This window comes from Ornithorhynchus anatinus, chromosome 14 (genome assembly GCF_004115215.2).
Source record: "Ornithorhynchus anatinus isolate Pmale09 chromosome 14, mOrnAna1.pri.v4, whole genome shotgun sequence".
Taxonomy (NCBI): Eukaryota; Metazoa; Chordata; class Mammalia; order Monotremata; family Ornithorhynchidae; genus Ornithorhynchus; species Ornithorhynchus anatinus.
Genome location: NC_041741.1, coordinates 33,614,916 through 33,638,324, shown reverse-complemented (window position 1 = coordinate 33,638,324; position 23,409 = coordinate 33,614,916). Strand labels below are relative to the sequence as shown.

Below are 23,409 nucleotides of genomic sequence, written 5' to 3'. Positions count from 1 at the left end.
TTTTATTATTAAATTAAAAAACTATGACTGATCATTTTGTATGTAGTATGTACTCAAAATTAATTGATTTCGTGCCCATTCATGGATAATTTAAAATAATTTGGTGGAAAAATGAAAATATTAGGCTTTATGTATGCATTCTGCTTCTCATGAATTTCTCATGAAGTGAAAATTATAATATTAATCTTCAATTTACTATATGGAGGGAGAAAACAAATAAATGAACCTTCAATCTACCTTACAGTTATTGAAGATTCCTCAAAATGTTCTTAAAACACTTGAATCTTGAGGAAAAAAGTATACCATAAAACACATTTTGGGTTTGACTTATAAGTGGTGAGGTCTCTTTTTAAAAATATACTTCCTGGTTTCTGTTCTGAGTTCAGTAATAGTTGGGTTATTTAAAATGTACTCTGCTATTTTGTGTAGTTCAGACTTCGTTAATATAATAAAAATTAGAAAGCGTATGAAGCGAATTTTAAAACCTCAGGCCCAGTAGTTTTTTTTAATGAAGTCTCTCTTGCAAAATCCTCTTTGCTCCCTTAGTTTTTGTCCTGTCAGTGTATTTCTTTGTAGTCCTCATGTGATTATCTAAATGAAGTAGTCAGAGGAGCTGTTTTGTGAAATCTTGGCTCACTTAATTTTAGCCCTGTCAGGATATAGCGTTGTATTCATGGTCGTCATTTAGTAAGTGCTTACTCAGGGTGCAGAGCACGGTACCAGTTGCTTAAGAAGATATGAAAACTCAAGTGACGTTCCCAAGGTCATGCAGCAGGGAAGTGGTGGAACCGGGATTAGAACCCCGTCCTCTGTCTCCCAGTCCCTTGCTCTTTCTGCTGGCCCTGCTGCTGAGATTAACTGTTTCAAGATATAATCTCCAAGTATTATTGTTTCCGAAAACTCTGCATGTATTAGGCTTTTTCTGGACAACAGTTCAACTCATTTAGGTCCCTAATTTAAAGTTCTAACTGTAGCCAGCTTTCACATTATTGCTCTTTTCAATTCTACTAGCCTGAAATGTTGGAAAATACAATTTGCATCTGTTGTATTTTCCAAAATTTCAGATAACTAGAAGTGAAAAGAGCAGTAGTATGAACAAGAGGAAGCAATCAAAACTTTCAGTTGGGAAGTTTAAAGAGTTGGTTGTTGTCCAGATGAAGTATTATATATAGAGGTCTTTCAGAAGCAGTAATACTAGAGAGTAATATGTGCTCCAGTAATTTTATTTAATAAAATGGAGAGGGATGAATTTCTCCTTTTAAATTACTTGTGGTTAGTGCTCTTAAATATTTTTATGCTGGGCTGGCATTAGCAAGAACAAAATAAACTACAAGTTTAACCTTTATAAGAAAAAGAAAAGTGATTTTATTCACCTATTCTCTATAAGCACATAAAATTGGTGGTCTTAGTAAGATTAATTGATTTAGTGATGTTTATGGTAAATGGAATTTGTTTTATTGAAATAAATGAGAAGCAGCGTGGCTTGGTGGGTAGAGCACAGGCCTGGGAGTCAGAGGACCTGGGTTCTAATCATTCAATAGCATTTATTGCACGCTTACTAGCACTAAGCACTGTCCTAAGCACTTGGAATGTACAATTCGGCAACAGATAGAGACAATCCCTGCCCAATGACGGGTTTACAGTTAATCCTGGCTCCTCCCATTGTCTGCTGTGTGACCTTTGACAAGTCACTTAACTTCTCTGTGCCTCAGTTCCCTCATTGTAAATTGGGGTTTAAGACTGTGAGCCCCATATGAGGCATGGACTTTGCCCAACTTAATTTCCTTGTATCTTACCCAGCGCTTAGTACAGTGCCTGGCACATAGTAAGTGCTTAACAAATGCCATAAAAAGTACTTAGTACAGTTCTCTGCACACAGTAAGCACTCGGTAGATACAAGTGATTGATGATTGACAAAGCAGTGTATTCAGTTTACCAAAAATATGATACAACACATATTTGATTCTTCTGGAACAGTTATTTTCAGTCCACATTCCTGGTTAAATGCTTTTAAGGGATTAGAGAGCATTACGATGTCATAAATTGTGGCCAGTGCAAGCTTTCCTTAACTCAGGGGTCAGAGGAAGCATTGCTGCTGTGCTGTAGGAGAATGGAATGTACTTTATTTGGCCTGAGAAAATTACCACTTTTAATCTGTTGTGGCAGGAACACTTTTTTAAATGAATCTGAGTCATTATTAGCTGTTAATACATAGACTAACTATTGCTCATTAGATTTTTTTTTCCATATATTCAGAGATGATGTTACACTACTCCGACAGGAGGTCCAGGACTTACAGGCTTCTCTTAAGGTTTGAAAGAAAATACCCTTACCTGCATTTTTTTCAGTGTTCTAGGAAGTTCAAGAAAAATCAATTTGCATTTTTCATTTTTTTTTTCCGTAGGAGGAAAAATGGTACTCAGAAGAACTGAAGAAAGAATTAGAAAAAGTACAAGGAAACCGACAAGTAATTACCTTGACAAATGATAGCTATGATGTGGAAATTGAATATTTGCCCTCCTATGTTGTTTACTTCTTAAGTCAATCACTCTCTGTTTTGGAAAATAAAAAAAAATCCTTCATATGGATTCACTTTATAATACAGGCATTTTCTGTGCACCAGTGACACATTGCATTTAGAGGTGGCCTGGGTAAATGTAAATATTAAGATTTATCCTTTTATAGTTCAGGTTTTCAGTCATGTCTGGTCTGTCAGTGAATTTTTTTTTATTTTGAAGGACTCTAAATCTGATGGATTGGCATCTGATTCATCAACAGGTAAATACATATTTTAAATATAATTTTCCAGTTATAGGTGCATATATATGTATATATCTCCATGGTAATTCTTCATTTAACCAAAGTGGAACAGCATTTGCAAGATCACATTTTCAATGGCTCATTTTGCTACTTTCACTATGATTTTTTTTCTATTTTTAAAGTGGAAAGAACATTTTAAAGCTACACTTAAAAGGTCGACTTTTCTTACTTGCAGTATACTTTTTGGTTATTGCTGAGAAATACATCTGAGAATGCTCAGATTGTAACTTGATGTTCAGGCCTCTTGTGAGGAGGAAACACTGAAACTCTTGCCTAAACATATTTGTAAATCCCCAGTTGGATTTCATTCATTATATGCCCTCTCTTTCTCCATTAGCCTGAAGAGTTGAGTATTAGCTGAATGTTCATTGTGCCCAGAGGCTTAGTTCTGTACTCTTCTGATTGTAACTTTTCAGCCTGTTTTAAACTGGTTTTAAGCTGGGGCTTTGATTTTTGAATTTGTTTTATAGCGTCTAATTGGAACAGTACTAATTATTTAAGGAAGGAAGTATAATTTACCATGTATTTCAAGAATCCCTACCTTTCCAAGCTCTTTAGTCCTTCAAATTAAGAGAATATCTAGACACATTGTTGCTGAACACCTGACTATTCATAGATTCACTTGCGAAAATAACTGGATTATGTCCAGGTTAGATTGATTTTGCTCTTTCCTTGTCCTTCCACTGCCTTGGAATTTGTTTTCCCCCAAGCTCTGCCGGCCCTCTTAATAAAGAACATTCCTATCCGGTGTATTTCAAGGGAACTTCCGAGAAAGGTATTGGTATTTTTCATACCTCAATCCTAGTGTGAACATCTAAGCAGATATCATTGAGCCAGAGGGGCGTCAGTTCAGGTAATATATGAACATAGGGGACCTAGAACTTGTAGATATACTGCCTGTAAACATTAGGCACCAGGTAGCCTCACTTGGCTACCAGAAGCAAAACAAAAAAAAAGCCCTGCACAGAGTGCCGTATTGAAGGTGCCCAGTTGTTGCCCAAAGCAATTCAAAAGGAGCTACCTACAGGCATTAATTTGAAAATGTTTAGCTATTATGTATTTCTAGTCATAAAAAATTAAACTCCACATGTTTATATATATATATGTTTAAATATATATATGTATATTAACTAATGAGGTGTACATCCCCTTGATTCTATTTATCATGATTATGTTGTCTTGTTTTTGTCCGTCTGTCTCCCCCGATTAGAACGTAAGCCCGTCATTGGGCAGGGATTGTCTCTATCTGTTGCCGAATTGTATATTCCAAGTGCTTAGTACGTGAAAAGAGCGTGGGCTTCGGAATCAGAGGTCATGGGTTTGACTCCCGGCTCTGCCACTTAGCTGTTTGGCTGTGGGCAAGTCACTTAACTTCTCTGTGCCTCAGTTACCTCATCTGTAAAATGGGGATTATCTGTGAGCCTCACGTGGGACGAACTGATTACCCTGTATCTGCCCCAGCGCTTAGAACAGTGCTCTGCACATAGTAAGCGCGTAACAAATACCAACATTATTATTACTATTCAGTGAATGAATGAACTGAAGACTGATGTGTGACTCCAACATGTGAGACCAGGTGCTCACTTAGACAAGTTTCACTAACTACATATCCATTTTAACTGGTGCAGAATGCTCCATTTTAGGAAGACAGTGGAGTGTCATCATCTTTAGTGGAATTTATTGAGCACCTACTGAAGCCCTCTACCAAGTCCTTGGGAGAGTACAGTAGAAGCAAGACATACGATTACCGCCCTTCAGGTGTTTACAGTAATGGAGTGGGCAGACAGCAATGACAGGAAGTAGTAGCCATTTAATGTCGATAGACCAAACCACCGAGTTGGCTTTCTGGGCTAGAAGTGCCCAGGAAATTCTTCCAGTCATGGACTTTGAGGCCCACTCTACATGTCTGTTGCATCAGTTTGTACAGTCTGTTCACCCAGGGTTCTTGTGCCCAGAGTAATTACATTGTTCTCCCTGGCCAAGGAAGGAGAGACTGGAGACAGGGGAGGTCAGTGAGGGGACTGATGAAGTAATTAAGTTGGGTGACCTGTCCCCTTCTCTGCAAATTTCCATTTCCTCATGTGTCCAGGACATCTTTACCTGGATGTCCCACCGGCATCTCAAATTCAGTACATCTGAAACTTAAACTCCTCATCGTCTCCCCCGACAAATTCTCTCCTCCATGCCCTTCCTCCTGTTTGAAGCATCCTTCCTCTTCTTATCCGATCCATCTTCAAAGACCTTCTGAAATAATATCTCCTCCAGGATGGATTTTCTAATTAATCTCTAATCTCCCCCTCTCCTATCCACCAACCACCGCTTCAGTTCTTCCGCATCCCTGCCGCTTCAGGAGAAGCAGCGTGGCTCAGTGGAAAGAGCACGGGTTTTGGAGTCAGAGGTCATGGGTTCAAATCCCGGCTCTGCCACTTGTCAGCTGTGTGATTGTGGGCAAGTCACTTAACTTCTCTGTGCCTCAGTTACCTCATCTGTAAAATGGGGATTAAGACTGTGAGCCCCACGTGGGACAACCTGATTCCCCTGTGTCTACCCCAGCGCTTAGAACAGTGCTCTGCACATAGTAAGCGCTTAACAAATACAAACAAATACCAACATTATTATTCAGTTCTTCCGTATCCCTGCCCTCCTCCACCCCCGGATTCCCTACTTGATATCCTGGAGTTTAAAACCAGCTTGGATGCAGAGTCAGTAGTTCCAAGATCTTTCGTTGATAATACTGATTGAAAGAATCCCACTTACTTCAAGTGGTGCAAAAATTCTGAGATTTGGAAATTGAGCGATAAGGCAGTGTAGATCCTCCTCATTGCTTGCATGTTGTCCTGCTTGTTTTGTTATTAATGAACCTTATTTTAAAAATCTCTGTTTATGTGCTACACTCTTTGCAGACCTCCAGTCATTGGAACAGCAGTTAGAAGAAGCCCAAACTGAAAATTTTAACATTAAACAAATGAAAGACTTGTTTGAGCAGAAAGCGGCCCAGCTTGCCACTGAGATTGCAGGTATATGGATCAGAATTCAGTGCATGGTAGTGAATTCCATTTCCTTCCCTCCCAATAGTTGCTAGAGCTCTCTGAAAGGCATGTTCCATTTGTGTGCTTAAAAATGGCGTATTGCTGAGTTCAACAGGAATTTTTAATGTCCGGATATAACATTTAAAATAACCCTTGATAAGATTTTGCCCCTTTTAGCATATTTGGTTAAAATAATTTTTGTAGCTGACTGGCTACATTCTTGAAATTCGCTCTTGGATAGTAACTTGCCCCATTTGACTAATTTTAAATCACATCGAATAATTAAAGCATCTCAATCAGTCAGTTATATATACTGAGCGCTTACTGTGTGCAGAGCATTGTATTAAGCACTTGGGAGAGTACAGTATAACAGAGTTGGTAGACACGTTCCCTGACTACAAAGAGCTTACAAGCCAGAGGGGAAGGTAGACATTAATATAAAAGGCAAATTACCGATATGTACATAAGTGCTGTTGGGCTGAGAGAGGGATGAATAAAGGGTGCCAATCCAATTTCTTTGGTAACTTTTACGTTAGTCAAGGTACATAGCTAATGAGCAGTATGAATTGGAGAATAATTTATAGATGGGAGTATGGTACCCTTTTAGCAGCATTCTTGTCATGACCATAATCAATCAATGGTATTTATTGAGCTCTTATTATGTGCAGAGCACTGTACTAAGCGCTTGGGAGAGTACAGTACAACAGAATGATCAGAAACATTCCCTGCCCGTAACGAGCTTTCAACGATAATGTCTCTATAACTCTCCGTGACTAGATATAAAATCAAAGTATGATGAGGAAACAAGTCTCCGAGAAGCTGCCGAACAGAAGGTGACAAGCTTGACAGAAGAAGTAAAGAAAGAAATGGTCGTAATTCAAGATTTAAAGACTGAACTGGTAATTTATGTCAAATATAAACCGGTGATCTCTTTACTTTCAGTATCCTTATTTTACAGGATGTAGGTGGTTGTCTGGGAGTGGGCTTGATCAGAGAATTCTTGTTCTTCCAGCCCTTTGATTTTGTAATCATTTCATTGGCTTTGCTTTGGGGGATTCGTTTTTCATTCTTCATTCATCAATTAACAGCACCCAACTCCCCAGGGGACCACAGCCACCCTGAGGCCTTGTGTACTTTAATTCACACACATCATTCCTCTCGAGCGAATACTGATTCATTTTCTTCTCTCCCACCCTCACCCTCTTGCTTCCATCCTCCTTCCGCCTGGATCCCTCTCCCCCTCACGCCCCGTAAAATACTGCTCTTCCCATCTTCAAGGTCCTTATGAATGACATCTTCAAAAAACTTTTCCTTATTTTCCCCTCAACTGCCAATTCAGAGCTAACATTTCACTTTAGCACGTGACTCACACCCTATAGAAATACTTAGATAAATGTCTTTATACTTTTTGCTTCCTCTTACCTGTAATTTATTTTAGTGTCATCTCCCAAGCTAGAGTGGAAGTTTCCTAAGTGCAAGGATCATGTCTACTAATTCCACTGTATTTTCTCAAGCTCTGTACTATGTCTGCACGTAGTGAATGCCCAGTAAAGAGTAGCGATTGATAGGAGGCAGAAAAGAATGGAATGATGGATAAGTGTTTTGATCAATGAGGGCATTTATTGAGTGCCGCCTGGATACAGAGCATTTTATAAGTGTTTGGGAGAGTACAGTGCAATTAATATTACTTAGACTGTGTGTGTAAGACAGAGGCTGTGTCCAACCTGATTAACTTATATTTACCCCAGCACTTAGAACAGTAAGCGCTTAACAAATGCAAATAATAATTGTAATATTATTATTATTATAGCCATGACCCCTGCCTTCAAAGAGCTTCACTCTAACAGGGGAGCATGATAGTATATGCAAATAGATATCTACCACAGCACTATAGATAGCTGTGAATCTACAAGGGCAGAAGTGGCACAAAAATAGGTAACTGGGGGGCGGGGGGGATGACTTAGAAGAAAAATGAATCAGCCACTGCATTCTCTGTGGCTCCTGCAGCTACGCCGAGTAGTAAACATTAAAAATAGAGAAATTTTCAAGCAGCATGTCCTAGTGGATAGAACACGGGTCTGGGAGTCAGAAGAGCCTGGGTTCTAATCCCAGCTCTTCTACTTGACTGCCGTGTGATCGTGAGCAAGTCATTTAACTTCTCTGTGCCCAGTTATCTCATCTGTAAAATGGGGATTAAAACTGTGAGTCCTTTGTGGGACAGGAACTGCGTCCAACCTGATTGACCTGGATCTACCTCATTGCTTAGTACAGTACCTGGTTCTTAGTAAGCACTTAACAAAATACCATAAAAAATACAGAAAATCTAATCAAATAGTTAAAAAAAAAAAAAAAGGCTTTTTAGAATTTTCATTTTCTGCATACTTTTAATGGTGCTACTTAAAATTGCAGGTTACCCAGATTCTCTCAGCAGGTATACCTGCACGTCTGCACTCCCGAGCCATCCTTGAGAGATCGACAGCTTGTGTGATGTCGTGGGAGATGTGCATGAAACCAGATCAAAGCAAAACCTTTTTTGCCTCTGTTCATAGCCCTTCTTTTTGTTATTTGCTTTCCCTTTCCAATAGAGTTTGCTATTTATTTGCATGGATTTTTTTTTTTTACAGCTGGTCAGTCATTTGTTTTTATATATTAGGTTGTTTTAATTTCAGACACTGCCGTAATGTGCTTCCCTTGTAATTAGTAATGGTGATCCTGCTGTCTCCCAGCTTCAGCGGCCTTGCGTAGAAGATGTTGCTGTGCTGAAGAGGGAGCTGGTCCAAGTTCAGACACTAATGGACAACATGACACTTGCGCGGGAGAAGGAATCTGAAAGACTTAAAGATGAATGCAAGAAGCTGCAGGCAGAATATGCTGTTTCTGAGGTAATGGAGTCCCAAATATAACTGCTCTTTCATTTATTTTATTTATTTATTTTGGCCAAATAAAAGTGCGCTAAAATGAATTCATTTCCTATAAGAACTAGGCTGTGTGTGGAAGCAAAAATTCGGCTCTCTTTATCTGATCAAACATTTTCAGGATAGCCTTGCAACGGAGGTTGCTCTTCTCCTATTTGATCTAAGCCACAATGAGATCCACAAGTGGTCTGACCCTCTGCTGTGATGATAAAAATTAGACACGGTCAACCAACATCATTGTCAACACCAGAAGAATTTTTAACCCTAGATTCTCCTCTGTCTATTATGGTAGACTGGGTTGTAGGACAGCATAAACGCAAAACACTACTTCCTGCTGTCACACACAAAAATCTGCAAACATGCAGTTAGTCAATAAAAGACCCAAAGCCGGGGCAGTCAAGTTTAGGTCAACAAGTATCCAAAATAAATTCACAAGAATGAAAGATCTGCAGTAATTTGGGGGCCCTTGAATTGAACTGGATGACTGGGATTCTTCATCCTGGAAAACTTCATGAGAGAACTGGATATTTAATAGAACTTTAAGGAAAATAGGGATGTGCTCATGTTGGAACTGAAAGAGTTTTATGTGCTGCTGTGAATATTTTCTTTCCTGTGAATGTTCATGTAAATATTTACTTAGAGAGCCCCTGATAACTTGAATAACATTTGAAACATTTTTTTTTTTTTAGTAAGCCTTGAATACCTATTCTCTGAATGGACTAATTGAAAATAAATCTAGGAGGGATGAAGAACCTTCTCCGTAACATTTTTTTTAATCTCTCTCAATCTCCCCTTACCCTTATTCCTCTCCTCTATCCTTGGACCTTCCTATCTTACATGCATTAGGGCTTCCTCAGGCCTCTGGTCAGGCACAGTTGGCAGTCTTTCTCCCCCCATCTCCTCGGGTCACAGTAGACCTGGCACGTTTAAGCCAGGCTGGACCTCACTGTCTTTGGGCCTTAACCGATCCCTCAGTAGGTTGTAGAGCTTCCACTCCTGGCTCACCTCACCCGCACTTCTGGGGCAGGTTCAGTGACTTGGCACGTAATGGTGGACACTCCTGGGTCCAAGAACCTTTAGCGAAAGATGGGGGACTCATAGAAAATTGTTGGATTGGTTATTTAAAAAAGAAAAGTTTGCTTTGGAAAATTCTACTAGTACTCAATCTTTATTTATTCCCAACCCACAGATATAAAACTTTTATGTATCATCTTCCTCAGTAATCAGAGCGTATCCACAGCCAGTGACTAGCACAACATACACATAATTCACCCACCAAAGTACCCCGCCCACACGCACATATCCAGGTACCAGCGTGCCTCAGTGGAAAGAGCACGGGCTTGGGAGTCAGAGGTCATGGGTTCAGATCCCGGTTCAGCCGCTTGTCAGCTGTATGACTTTGGGCAAGTCACATAACTTCTCTGTGCCTCAGTTACCTCATCTGTAAAATGGGGATTAAGACTGTGAGCCCCACCTGGGACAACCTGATCACCTTATATCCTCTCCAGCGCTTAGAATAGTACTTTGCACATAGTAAGCGCTTAACAAATGCCATCATTATTATTATTATTACACACCTCAATCGGTGTTATCAATTGAGCTCTGACTGCGCAGAGCACTGTAGTAAGCACTTGAAACAGTACAGTACAGTAGAGTAGGTGGGCACGATCCTTGCCCTCAAGAAGCTGCCGGTGTAATGAACTGTACAGTCTGTCGATATCTGACAGTTAGCTAAGCTTTCAACAGTCAGCACTTGTACAAGTCACATTAATGGAGGGGAACTGTCTACAATGGCAGAGAATTGCAAGTGGTGACAGAAGACTTTTGCTAATGCGGGGTGGTGCTGCTTACAGTATCAATCGATTAGTAGTATTTGAGTACCTACCTTATGCAGAGCCCTGTACTAAGCGCACGAGAGGGTACAACAGGAATGGCACACAGTCCGCGAGGGACTTACCGTCTGCCGGGGGTTTATTAGAGCTTATGGGACAGATCATAGGTATTTCTGCCACTCCATCTGCAGCAGGAGAAGCTGATGGGGTGGAGCGGAATCTTAATTACTTCAGTGACTCAAGTTCTGGCGGCATGGCTTAAGCGAACAGAAAGAGCCGAGTTGGTTGCTAGAGGATGGTGCCAGAAGTGACTGCCAAAAGTGGCGGGAGGGCTTCTGGGCCGTCTCTCTGGTATGGAGCTGGGCATTCCAACGTTGCAGGACATTCCACAGCGTTCACTGGCTTGTCTAACTAGTTGCTAGCACACCCCAGATCTGGGGCACCCGTTGCGACTCGGTGACCTATTTCTTTGACTGCTGTAAATGCTCAAAAGAATTGATGTGCCTCCAAAAAATGCTTTATGTACTGCCAGTAACTAGCCATTTGGATTTTGATGCTAACGCTAGTTTTAGAAAGAAGAAGCTGAGATTCATCTCCCCCTCTAGACTGTAAACTCACTGCTGCATGGCCTAGAACACTGGCAGTCAGGCAGACCTGGGTTCTAATCCCGGCACTGCCCCTTGTCTGCTGTGTGACCTTGGGCAAGTCACTTCACTTCTCTGTGCCTATTTCTTCATCTGATAAATGAGGATGGAGACTGTGAGCCTCGTGAGGGAGAGGAACTGGGTCCAACCCGATTTACTTGAATCCATCTCAGCACCTAGTACAGTGCCTGGCACGTAGCAAGTGGTTAGCAAATCCATAGTTATTATTATTACTATTTTGGGTAGGGAACATATTTATCAAATCTTTTCTATTGAACTCTCCCAAGCACTTAGGACAGTGCTCTAAACGCAGTAAACACTCAGTAAATGCCATTGATTAATTAAAGCTTTTGGTCAGGGTTCCTCTGGAAATTGATGCAGAGCTGGAATTTGAAATTTATTTTGATACGCAGGTTAGGGAACTGTGGTATGTTATTAGAAGATAATAAAGTGTAATGCGAACGAGGATAAAGATGTTAAATTAGGCGTCAGAAACATTTGTGTCCGTCTGACTTTTAATTTTCTATGTTGTAAGAATGCAATGCTTAATCGCAGTTGAGACGTATAAGTAACTCTTAGTTTATTGCTTTGAAAAGCACTAAGGACAAGTAGTTTGCCTAACTGTTATGATCAAACCTTAGAGAAGAGCTTATTTAATCATAAATGAAAAAGTTGGTTTGGGGGGGTGGTCATTTTTTGTCACTTATACAGCTGAGAATGGAGCATGAGGAATTCTCTCTCCAAAAGCAAGAGTCAAATGAAACCCTTTCTGTTCGCAGTGTAATAATTGTCATATTAAGCGCTTAAGTGCCAAGCAGTGTACTAAGCACTGGGATGTCTACAAGGTAAAGTCAAATCAGACACAGTCCCTGTTCCAAATGGGGCACAGAAAAGGTAAGGGACTTGCCCTAGCTCACAGAGCAGGGAAATGGCAGAGCCAGGATTGGAATGGACGTTCTTTGACTCCCAGTTCCGTGCTCTTTCCACTTGGCCACACTGCTTCCTTGTAATAAGCAAAAGAATACTTGTAGTAAAAAAAAGATTTGCATTGAAAACATTACTGGACTAAATGTAGGTGATAGGTTAAATTATTTCTTGTTAATTATTTTAACAATGTTCATCATACAGTTCATATTAAAATTAAGGGACCACTAAGTTGTTACATAAACATATTTGTAAATATGCCAGAAAATTTTCTGTACACAGAGAAAGAGAATAAATTGCAATTGGACAAGTGTGATAGGATAGTAATAGGATAGTGGGCCCCTTATCCCATTGGGAATTCTTTGCTCTTTCAGTCCCCGTCTCCAGGTAACAGTACTAATATGAACTCTAACAACCTGAAAGAGCTTGATTTTTAAAAAATTGTTTTGGCTAGGATTAATCACTGTTTTATGTTCAATGTGGGTTTCTAGAGAATTCTCTAAGTATTTTATAAGTAGAAACTTAAAAAACATGAAAAATGACTGTTTTTTGAATAATGGTGTGTCTCAGAGTATGTCTTTTAACTTTTCCCTGTCTATTTCACCATCTCTAAAATGGGGATATTTCAAAGGGCATGGAGGACAAATGAGATAATGAACGTGGAGACTCAAAGCTTTTTGGAAGATAAGCCCTATAGGAATTCAGGGTGGAGATAGTGTAGATAAATTTTGAATAGCCGCACTTGCAAATATGTCTTCTAATGTTGCCTTAAATCATTACCATTCATTTATTACTTTTTTTATTATTGGGTATCTCAGAAAAATGTAGGATCAGTGATCAGTCCCACAGAATTCCCTGATTGAGGCTATATTGTCCATCACAGCCATGTTCACTTGAATGGATAGGATATCACCATCAGTATCACATCTTTCTTTCTATAGATAATAAATGGGTGTGTATATATGTGATATAGAGTTATATCGTTGTATTAAATATTCCAAGAAAACGCTGCTCGTAGTTCTTTACTTCTTGTGCATTCATCATGTTACTTTTGTTTATTTATCCATCTGTTGTTATACCTCCAGCTCAATATGAAAATGCATTTAATTAGAAGTAGTTTAGTTCAATGATGGATATCAATATTAGAGATTCATTTTCTGTTTACCAATATTGAATATTTAAAATGGTGAGAATTCTTAAAAGCATTTTTCTGTAGTTACTTTCAGAAATAAGTTTCTAAACTAGCAAAACATTGAAAAGAAAGAAAGTTGGAAAGTTATAAGGAAGGTCAAAATTGTATAAATTTCATTGAGTAGAATGAGTGTTTAGCCTTTTAGTGACTACTTAAAACATCATTCTAATTACAAAATCTGAATAAACACAGTATATCTCTGTTATATGTCTCTGCTAGGACACCATGATGGATAGTAAGTACATCACCCACAGGCCTATACTGGTCAATTTCCCACTGGACTGAGATAAAGTGCGCCCTGACAAAAATAATTCCCATGTCTCTAATGGTAAAACATCGTCCCAGACTACAGTTCCAAAATGGACCTGGCACCACATTCATCCTGCACTGAATGGCCTGATTGTGTCCTTGTGTGAGGGAACAGATATGTCGCAGTAGTGGGCTGGGTAGGGCACCCAGATTTCTCCCCTGAGTGGTCCAGGTGGTGGGCTCAGGGAACGACGATCTTCAGAGAGCTGGGATCCGGCTGCAGCCAGAAATCTCCCATTCTGAGCCCCATGGATGGTAGAGAATAGCTGCCCAAAGCAGCACGGCTAGTGCAAAGAAGGTGAAGACCGAATCCTGCTTGAGTTCGTAGGAGATATTTTCATGAAGTTGGGGAAAATAATATGACTAAGGCCAACAGAAGAAAATGAGAAGCAATTGAAGTTGTCAGGGTTTTGGATTTTTTTGTTTTTCCCCCAGGAAAAGCAGTCTATCTGACTCTTACTTTTAAGGATTTGGGTCAAGGGAATTCCACAAGGTAAAGTTACAGTCTCCTAGTCTGGGCCGAAGAGATAGGTCAGACCTCTTCAGGTCTTTGTAGCCCCTGTCTTGGATGCAGGTGAGTGACACAAAATAGGTCCAGGGTGGGACATTGCATCGCTATCCTCTTCTTTTAGGTGAGGCTCCACATCCCCAGAGCCGTAGGGATTCACCTTTGCGCTACCTCTAGCCTGGACTGTGTCTCCTTAGGTGATGTGTCAGGTCAACGAGGACCTGTCCGCACAGCAGGGTTTTCGTTAAGGGCCGACTGAGAGAAGGGCTACGTGTTAAGATCCAAAGGTGACTGTACCCCTCTCACCGTTTCTTCTGTCTCTCTCTGTCAGGCGTGCCCCAGGCAGTCGTCGTGTTTTAGAAAAGTACGCTTTTCTTACCACTTTGTCCGTCACCTCACCTCCCACCCAAGATCTCTCTTTCTTCCCATCGTATTCAAGGCCGCATTCCTGTGCCGACTCTTTCGTCTAACCCAAACCTGTTGGATTTAAAGCCATAATGACCTTCCTTGGTTAGGACTTTTCTGTCCTTTCCTTCTTATCCCTTTCTGTCTCCTCTTTGGCCTCTGTTGTCCTCTTCCTGGGTTTGCAGTGGCTCCCACGCTAACTCCTCTTCACCTTCTCCTTCCTCTTTCCTCTCCTTTCCTCTCCCAGCTGATGCACCAGGGAAGGGAGAGTTGGGAGCTGTAGGGTTATTTTCCTCCAGCTGTATCCAGACACCCTCGAGCTGGATTCCTTCCGCCTCCAGCATCGAGATGACAGAATGAAGAGAAGAGAGGAAGGGTGAGGGGCGGAGGAGCTGCGTGGGTAAGTGGAGAGGATGGTGCCCAGGAAAAATAGGGTCAGTGTATGCCGCCACATCCTTTTTGCTTGATATCCCGTTCGAGCAATATCAGTTTCTTAGACCTAAAAATGTGGCTCTGCCTGGGTTATACTATATTCCAAAAAATAGACGTAGACACCCATTTAGATTTTTAATATACAGATTAAAAAAAGATTATGTTTTTTCTAGCCCTTTTAAATGATACACAGGAAAAAAAAACCCCACGGTGTCCAAACTTTAGTTGTCCTCAAAGAGTATATAAATTGTAATATTAAAACACAACACCAAATCCAGGAGAGTTTCACCAAAGATGGTGAAAATATTAAGGCTTTTGACTTAAGAAACTTAAGTTTTAGTTTTTTAAGTGGTCTCTAATCGAAATGATGTTAGAGTAGTACCAGGTACCTTTTTAATAATAGCCTTCTGATGGAATGATCTGAACTTGGAGTTTGTCATAAATCGATAAGGTGTAGGCACATTTATTTTCTAATAAAAATATAATAAGAAAGCAAGAAGGAAATTATATCCGTCCGCCTCCTGCTGTAAAATTCAGCTGTACCTAAATTAAAAAAAGGCATATCACGACTAATGCAGCATTTGTAATTTTGACAAATTGTGTTTAATGACATTTTTCACTGCTTGCTTCCACCTTTCATCTATCATTTTATTACTTTTTTTTGCTTTCTGATGGAGACACTTAAATTTGAGGTAACATGTTTTCTGAAAGCTTTCTAATAAACTACTCTCTATTAATACCTTTCGTCTTTGCACTGTGACATTTGAAGACTTCCTCAAAGACGTGTCTCTGGTTGCTTTGTTAATCAAACATCTTTTTTTTAGCAATTTCTGCGAATCGGTGATTTACCAGAAATAGTGTTGAATATTTAGCCAACTAATTACGAATAATGTTTGAGAAAGTGGTGAAGTGTATTTCGTTATAGACTTTAGAAATTTATATTCATTTATATTATTTTTATAGTAGAGCATGTGAAATGATTATTGTTTAGGAAGTTTGGGGTAAATAGGCTTCACTTTCTCTTTTGAAGGTTGTTCCCCTTCCAGGCAATTCTCACCAGTTATTGAGCTTAATTATCATTCCCAGTGATCATATGGTACCCTCATGACCTTGAAGAGTAAAGCATCTTCTTCCTAAATATCACAGATTGAATTCTCCTAGGTTAAAAATTATGTGCATATGTATATATATATAGATATGTGTGTGTATATATGCATATATATATATATAAAATATTACTTTAGCAGTGCTCTGCACAGTAAGCTCTTAATAAATATGATTGATTATGAGCATTTAGGAGAGTAAGCTGAAAATGTAAATTTAAAATAATTTTTCATGTGTATTCCTTTCGGTATTTTGATCCCCTTAATTTGTTAGCTACACTCTCTTTATGAAACTGCAGCTTGAAGCAGTAAAAAAAGTATATAAATCACCTTTTACTACTAGCTGTAAAATGATTTTTATATATGTGGTGTAAAGTATGTATGTCTATATATATATATATAAACTCATATGTATATTTATGTATGTGTGTGTGTGTGTATATTCATTCATTCAATAGTATTGAACGCTTACTATGTGCAGAGCACTGTACTAAGCGCTTGGAATATATATATGCATAGACCTATATGTACATATGTGCATAATCAGCATTTTTTGTATGGCAATGTCTAGGCTCCTTGCATGTACCTATAAAAATGAAGATTAAGAAGTGGTTTTTCTAGGAAATGAAAACAACTTTTTGTTGTTGTCACTCATAGTCACAGTGTTTCTAAGTGAATTGCCATCCCATCACAAAACTATAAAAAAAAGTCGACTGCCAGTGATATAGTTGGATAGTGATTTCACTTATTACTACTCTCCATGAAAATGGGTAGCCCTCACAACCCATCCTGCTTGGTCAGATTGAGATGGGCCAGCCAGTTTGGGGTGGTCCAGAGTACAAGTTCTGACTGGCAGAGGGTGGTTTCATTGTTCGAATAACAGGGCTTAATCATATTGTACAGTAATCAGCAGATTCACCATAGCTACAGTGTAGAAACGATGGGTTGACTCATTTTTTAAGGCGGAGTGAAAATTAGTTGTCTGTAGAAATTGGCCCGAAAGCAAATAGGGATGAAGCTTTAGTTATATTTAATGCTAGTTTTACTGCAGAACATTGGGTGAAAACCAGGAGCTTATAATTAGTTTACTTTAAAAATCTAAACTAAAATGTTCATTTGTAAAGGCTATTGGTATACTCTCTTCATTGATGTTTGCAAATATGACAGGAAATTAAAAGCCGTAAACATTTTGGAAGGTTTTTTTTTAATAATCTAAATCTGCAACATCTTGTCATCTGCTTATAAATTGTCATTCCCTCTAACTGGAGTTTTTTTTGTTTAGGCTACAATAAGTCAACTGAGAGCTGAGCTTGCCAAAGGCCCTCAAGAAGTTGCCGTGTATATTCAAGAACTACAGAAACTTCAGAGCTCAGTTAATGAATTTGCTCAGCAGAATCAAGTGAGAATATTAATGTTATAAGCCTGTGGCCGTGTGATTTTTTTAAAATATATTTTGTAATTCTGTGAATTGAGTTACATTTATAAATTAATTTACTTTTACTTTAACTATGTTAGGGAAAATATAGCAAGTGAAATTTCTAAGCAAAATCAAATGTTTTCCAGTCCTCTATTTTATGGGTACAAAATGAAGGAGTACAGTAGTAGTTCCTTGTGTGAAGGTGTTTAACATTTTTCAGGGCTTAGCTGAGTAGGTGCCTCTAGATTACTTCTTTGGAACATTTATTTTTATAGTCTTAGAGGTTAGAAAATATGGCAAGGAGAGGGATCACTTTTAAACATCAAATCACTGTGGTTTTGATCAAGGGTAATTCACATTTTGATACTCATTTAGTATTAATTTAGGAGAAAGTAAACTAGGTAATAGTATAAAAAGAAAGATCAAAGAAAGACAAATTATATAATTGTAGCTTTTGTCAGGACACGATGTTGTGTTTTTAGGTATATTTGTGAGCTGGAGGGTGAGTCTTCAATTTCTCTTTTATAACCTTTAGTGTGTTATCTTTTGAGCACGAGAAGCCAGATATTTTTGTCAACTTGGAAATCCCCAACATAATTGACCTTGAATGTGTGTGTATAAATATCATCTGTAAAAATAACTCTGGAATTCAATTGGGAGTTCTCTAGAAAGAAATACTCTGTGGTATCCCATGAGATTATTTCAGGGTATAATTTTTGTGACCCGAGAACAATCTCTACGTGAATTTAGGTTAAAATAACCTATGGAAATGCAAAACTCAAAGCCCAGTTCACAAAAGAAAGGAATTCATCTTTTAATAGTTTTGTTTATGAAATCAGATTTGTTCATGGGTATGTATGTTAAAAGAAGCATAAACAAAAACTATCTGTAATTCTCAAATCAGAAAAATTAGCCTTTAAGAAAAAAAAATGGTGATTCCTCTAAAATTGGCATTTTGGGGTCAAGGAGGAATCCCATCATGAAAGAGCCTTAAAGGAAGTGTTATAACAGAGGATGCTTATACTCCAATAGCAATCATTGTATGATTCCATTTTAACATTTCTCATACTAAAGTGTGATTAAGACCATTTTATTCATGATTTGTGCAAAATAGTACTGTTTAACTAGAACTAATATCCTTTTTTCCTGAAGCAAAGTTTCCCAAGACATAAATCTTAAAAATGTATGGTATAATGGAAATTGACCAAGTACAATTATAGTTAACTACTTAACAACAAAAATTAGCCTTGGAAATGGACACAGAGATACTTACCTTGGCTGAAATTGGCTATGTATTGAATACATGAAAAGTAGACAGAGGATTGAGAGCCTCTAAATGACTAAGGATATGCTGGCATCTCTCTGGGAGATTGAGAAAAAGAACATTTGAGAAGGAAAGACAAATTTTTACTCTTTGTCACTGGAATTGAATTTGGAGTGGGAGAAATGGTCTGAGAGAAAAGGGGATATTTAGATTACGGGTGATGTATTTACCTAGAAGAAGAAAGGTGGTACCTCAAGTTCAATTCTTCCAAAATTGAGCTCCTCATCTTCCCCACTAAATTCTCTCCTCCACGTAACTTTCCCATCAGAGTTGGCAGCACCATCATCATTCCTGTCTCTGAAGCCCATTATCCTCTTTTTCATCACCTGCATTCAGTCTGTCTCCAAATCCTATTGTTTTTATCGCCGTAACATTTCAGAATCCTCTTCTTCCTCTCCAGCCAGATGACCACCATGTTGAAACAGGCACCTCTCATATCCCGACTTGACTACCAAATCTGCCTTTCGGCTAATCTCTCAGTTTTCATCTCTCCTCTCTTTAGTCTGTACCTTTTTTGCAGGAATCATTTTTCTAAAATATTATTCTCACATTCCCACTCCTCAAAACCTCCAATAATTGCCCATTCCTTTTCACATCAAGCAGAAACTTCTAATCATTGGTTTATGAGAAGCAGCATGGCCGAATGGATAGAGCACGGGCCTGGGAGTGTGAAAATATGGGTTCTAATCCCGGTTCCCCCCCACTTGTCTGCTGTGTGACCTTGGGCAAGACATTTAACTTCTCTGTGCCTCGGTGACCTCATTTGTAAAGTGGGGATTAAGCCTCTGAGCCCGGTGTGGGACAGGGCTGTGTCCAACCCAGTTATCTTGTATCTATCCCAGCGTCTTGCACACAGTAAGCACTTAACAAATACCATATAAAGGAACTCAATCAACACTCTCCTTCCTACTTATCTATTCTCTTCTCCCACTACACCACAGCTCACATGCTTAATTCTTGTAAACTAACCTACTCGATGCATCTTGTTTTCCTCCCGCCTTTTACTGACCTCTTTCCCTTGCCCTTTCCCTTTCTGGAACTCCCTCCCTCTTTGAATCTGCCAGAACACACAGTCCCCATCTTCAAAGCTCTTCCTGAAAATCTATTTCCTTTAGGAGGCCTTTGCGGAGTAATTTCTAGTCTTCCTAGATTATATCCCCCTTAACTGTCACTTTAGCAATTCTGTACCCATATTTGTGTATTCACAACTGTAGCACTTTTTGGACATTTCTTACCTATTTCTTAAGTAACTAACTCTGCCATTTCCCTCTTTCTCCTGTCTATAAATCATCGTAATGTCAGCCTTCACCATTAGATTGTAAATTCCTTGAGGAATCATGTCTACTAACTTTATCGCATTCTCCCAAGGGCTTAAAACAGTGGTCTGCACCCAGTGTCAATCAGTAAATACTACTGATTGATAGCAGCCTGCAGTTTATTCATATTCGAGCAATATTCAAGCCTAATCCAAATATCACTTTTTAGCGTAGACTCTGAGTACCATTTGAGACAGGGACTATGTCCCACCTGATTAACTTGTATCTACCCCATGACTTAGAAAATACATAATAAGCACTCAGCATATGCAGTAATAATAATAATAATAATCATAGTGCTGTCTGCTAACAAATTGGGTCTTTTCCAAGTATTCTTAAAGTCTAAATGCTTTTTGGTGCTTGATATTCAATAGTTTAGTATTCTCATGGATTTTTAAGTTTATCTGTTATGGGCAAGAGTTTAATCAAAAATGCACTTTTGTGAACTGAAAACAAATCTATTTTTAAAATAAACAAATGGCTCTGTCAGAGTAGGTTCAGAAGGATTCAGTTTGAATTCATTCATTCATTCAATCATATTTATTGAGCGCTTACTGTGTGCAGAGCACTGTACTGAGTGCTTGGAAAGTACAGTGCGGCAATAAAGAGAGACAATCCCTGCCAACAACGGATTTACAGTCTAGAAGACTGAATTGAACTTTTCACCAAACGATCGGGATGCAAGAAACCCAATAGGTGCATGCACTTGATTAATGTACTAACCTTATACCTTGGAGATTTGATTTTAAATTCAGAGTCATGTCACGTGTTAAAACAAGATTGCTAAAGATTGTATAATGATAGTAGAAGGAAACTCCACTGAGACCCAAGACTGACAGTTAATTCTAGAAAGGGCCAGGATTTAAATAGTGAATAGTGCCTGGCTGCATACGTGTCATTTTTGGTATTGAGGTAGATAATTTGTACTGGATTATATGGTCAATTAGTATTTTTAATCCACAACTGTCAAAGCCTCAAATATCTAAGCAGGTATCAAATCTCTAATGCCGTATTCATTAACCCTTGTTAAACATTTCTACCCAAGAGGCAGAGAATGGGAAACATTTAATTACGGTCCAAGACACCAAGCTAATGTTAATTAGTGAATCAGAGTACTCCAAAAAATATGTATTGCATTAATATTAGCACATATTAGAAGTATTAGAAAAGTCTTTAGGTATACTCAATCACTTTTATTTGTAGAGCACTGTCTGAATATGAGAATAATTTAGGCTTGTGCTTTGTAAATTTCAGCTCACCACAGTTACTCATAAAATACACTTCATTCTGCCATTATTCTCCTAGATGCTGGAGAAAATAAGCAATGAAAATTAGCATGCAGGAGCTCTACCTCAAGGAGCTCAAAATCTAAAATGAGAGAACAACTTGCCTTCCTCCCCTGGAAGGCCCTGCCACTGGATCCCGAACCTCCATGATTTCCTAACTTTCATTCTAGATGATCTCCAATCGCTCTCTCTGTACCCTGTACTAATAATAATAATGATGGCATTTGTTAAACACTTACTGTGTGCTAGGCACTGTACTAAGCACTGGGATGGTTACAAGTAAATCAAGTTGAGCACTGTCCCTGTCCCATGTGGGGCACACAGTTTCAATCCTCATTTTACAGATAAGGTAACTGAGGCACAGAGAAGTGAAGTGAACAGACAAGTGGTGGAGCCAGGATTGCAACCGGTGAACTTCTGATTCCCAGGCCCTTGCTCTATCCACTACATTATGCTGCTTCTGCATTTGTCCAGGGGCCACAGCATGTGTTTATCTGCTCTCCCAAGAACATGGCTCAACACCTCTCACCTCCAAGATGACAGAGAGTCTTCTTCTCCAGGGCCTGGCACCCATTTTTCTTCCCCAATCCTTCTCTCTGAATGGCCTGGCTCAGTATTACACTTCCTTCAAGGTCAGGGGTGGTGCCACAGAGTGACTTTGCTAGCTTCCTCCTCCCAATCCTAAGTGTGGGGCCCAGTGGAACTGGCTGTCATAGGAACCCTCAGTATTCAGTGATAACACTATTAGTACTGGGTTTTATTCGGGCATGTGGAGTGTCTGAAAAGATGATAAATGTCTGGCTGCCTGACATGTAAAGATGACCTGTATTGTGCTCTATTTTTTGTTGACAGCAAAAAGATTATTTAAACCTATTAGTAAATGAATACACTTCATTGCGGCCATGAAGGTTTGTTTTAACATTCATATCAATACTGATTTTTCATCTTCGTACTGTGCAAACCATTCTTTATTTTACGGTTCTTTAAGTAGTCTAGTGAGTGCTTCAGTGATCCGAAAAGGAATTGAGTTCCTATTTAATGTTGCAGAATCTAACTGAAAAGTTGCTGAAGAAAGAACTAGATTACACCAAGTTAGAGGAAAAACAGAATGAAGAATCCCTGAGTAAAAACACTCTACAAGCAAGCCTTCATCAAAAAGATCTGGACTGTCAACAACTTCAAGCTAGACTTTCTGCTTCAGAAGCCTCTGTCCAGAGGATACAGTTAGAGCTTGGCGAAAAGGGGGAGGCAAGTCAGAAACTTAAAGAAGAATTATCAGAGATAGAGACCAAGTACCAGCATCTCAAGGCAGAATTTAAACAACTACAGCAACAGAGAGAGGAAAAGGAGCAGCATAGCCTTCAGCTTCAGGGTGAGATCAATCAGGTGAGGCATTTTAAAATTTCATCTGCTTTGGAATTATCAAATTTCTCAGTAATTCTCCTACTGTGCATAACTGGTGTGCTAATTATAATATAGTTAAGTATGTGAATTTTGGAAAATTTGGGCTACACCTTATCATTCCATCTACCCTTTCCGTCCCGTCCACTCCCGGCCTTTTGGGAATTTCCAGGATTGGGTCAGAATGTGAACGATGTTGGGAAGGCCCTCAAAATCTGTCTGTGGTTGGTTCCCCACCACTCCTCTTCTTGACCGTGCTTTCATCCAGAAATAGCATTTCACACTGAGTGTGTCAGGCTACTAGTGTCATAGATATCCCTGTTTAGGCAGTGGGAGTAAACTGTTGGTTATTTTGGGTGGATGAGTACGTCTCTGATACTATTCTGTTGAAAGTGTTCTATTGTTATGGTACATTAAAGGGAAACAGGGTGGCCTGAGGCCCATGTGGGACAGGGACTGTGTCCAACCTGATTTACTTGTTTCAGTCCCAGCGCTTAGAACAGCTCCTGGCACATAGTAAGCACTTTACAAATACCATTATTATTATTATTA

At 39.2% G+C, this 23,409-nt stretch overlaps 1 protein-coding gene across 2 annotated transcripts in view; it reads left to right on the top strand.

Moving 5' to 3' along the window:
• EEA1 (early endosome antigen 1) overlaps positions 1-23,409 on the top strand; it is an 87,755-nt gene that overhangs the window by 28,815 nt on the left and 35,531 nt on the right. For both annotated transcript variants that reach the window (XM_029079543.2, XM_039914016.1), the window contains 8 exons: positions 2,257-2,311; positions 2,405-2,467; positions 2,739-2,778; positions 5,724-5,837; positions 6,627-6,748; positions 8,576-8,731; positions 17,396-17,512; positions 22,504-22,842. In XM_029079543.2, the coding sequence (XP_028935376.1) occupies positions 2,257-2,311; positions 2,405-2,467; positions 2,739-2,778; positions 5,724-5,837; positions 6,627-6,748; positions 8,576-8,731; positions 17,396-17,512; positions 22,504-22,842 (1,006 nt within the window). The remainder of the gene's footprint in view (positions 1-2,256; positions 2,312-2,404; positions 2,468-2,738; positions 2,779-5,723; positions 5,838-6,626; positions 6,749-8,575; positions 8,732-17,395; positions 17,513-22,503; positions 22,843-23,409) is intronic.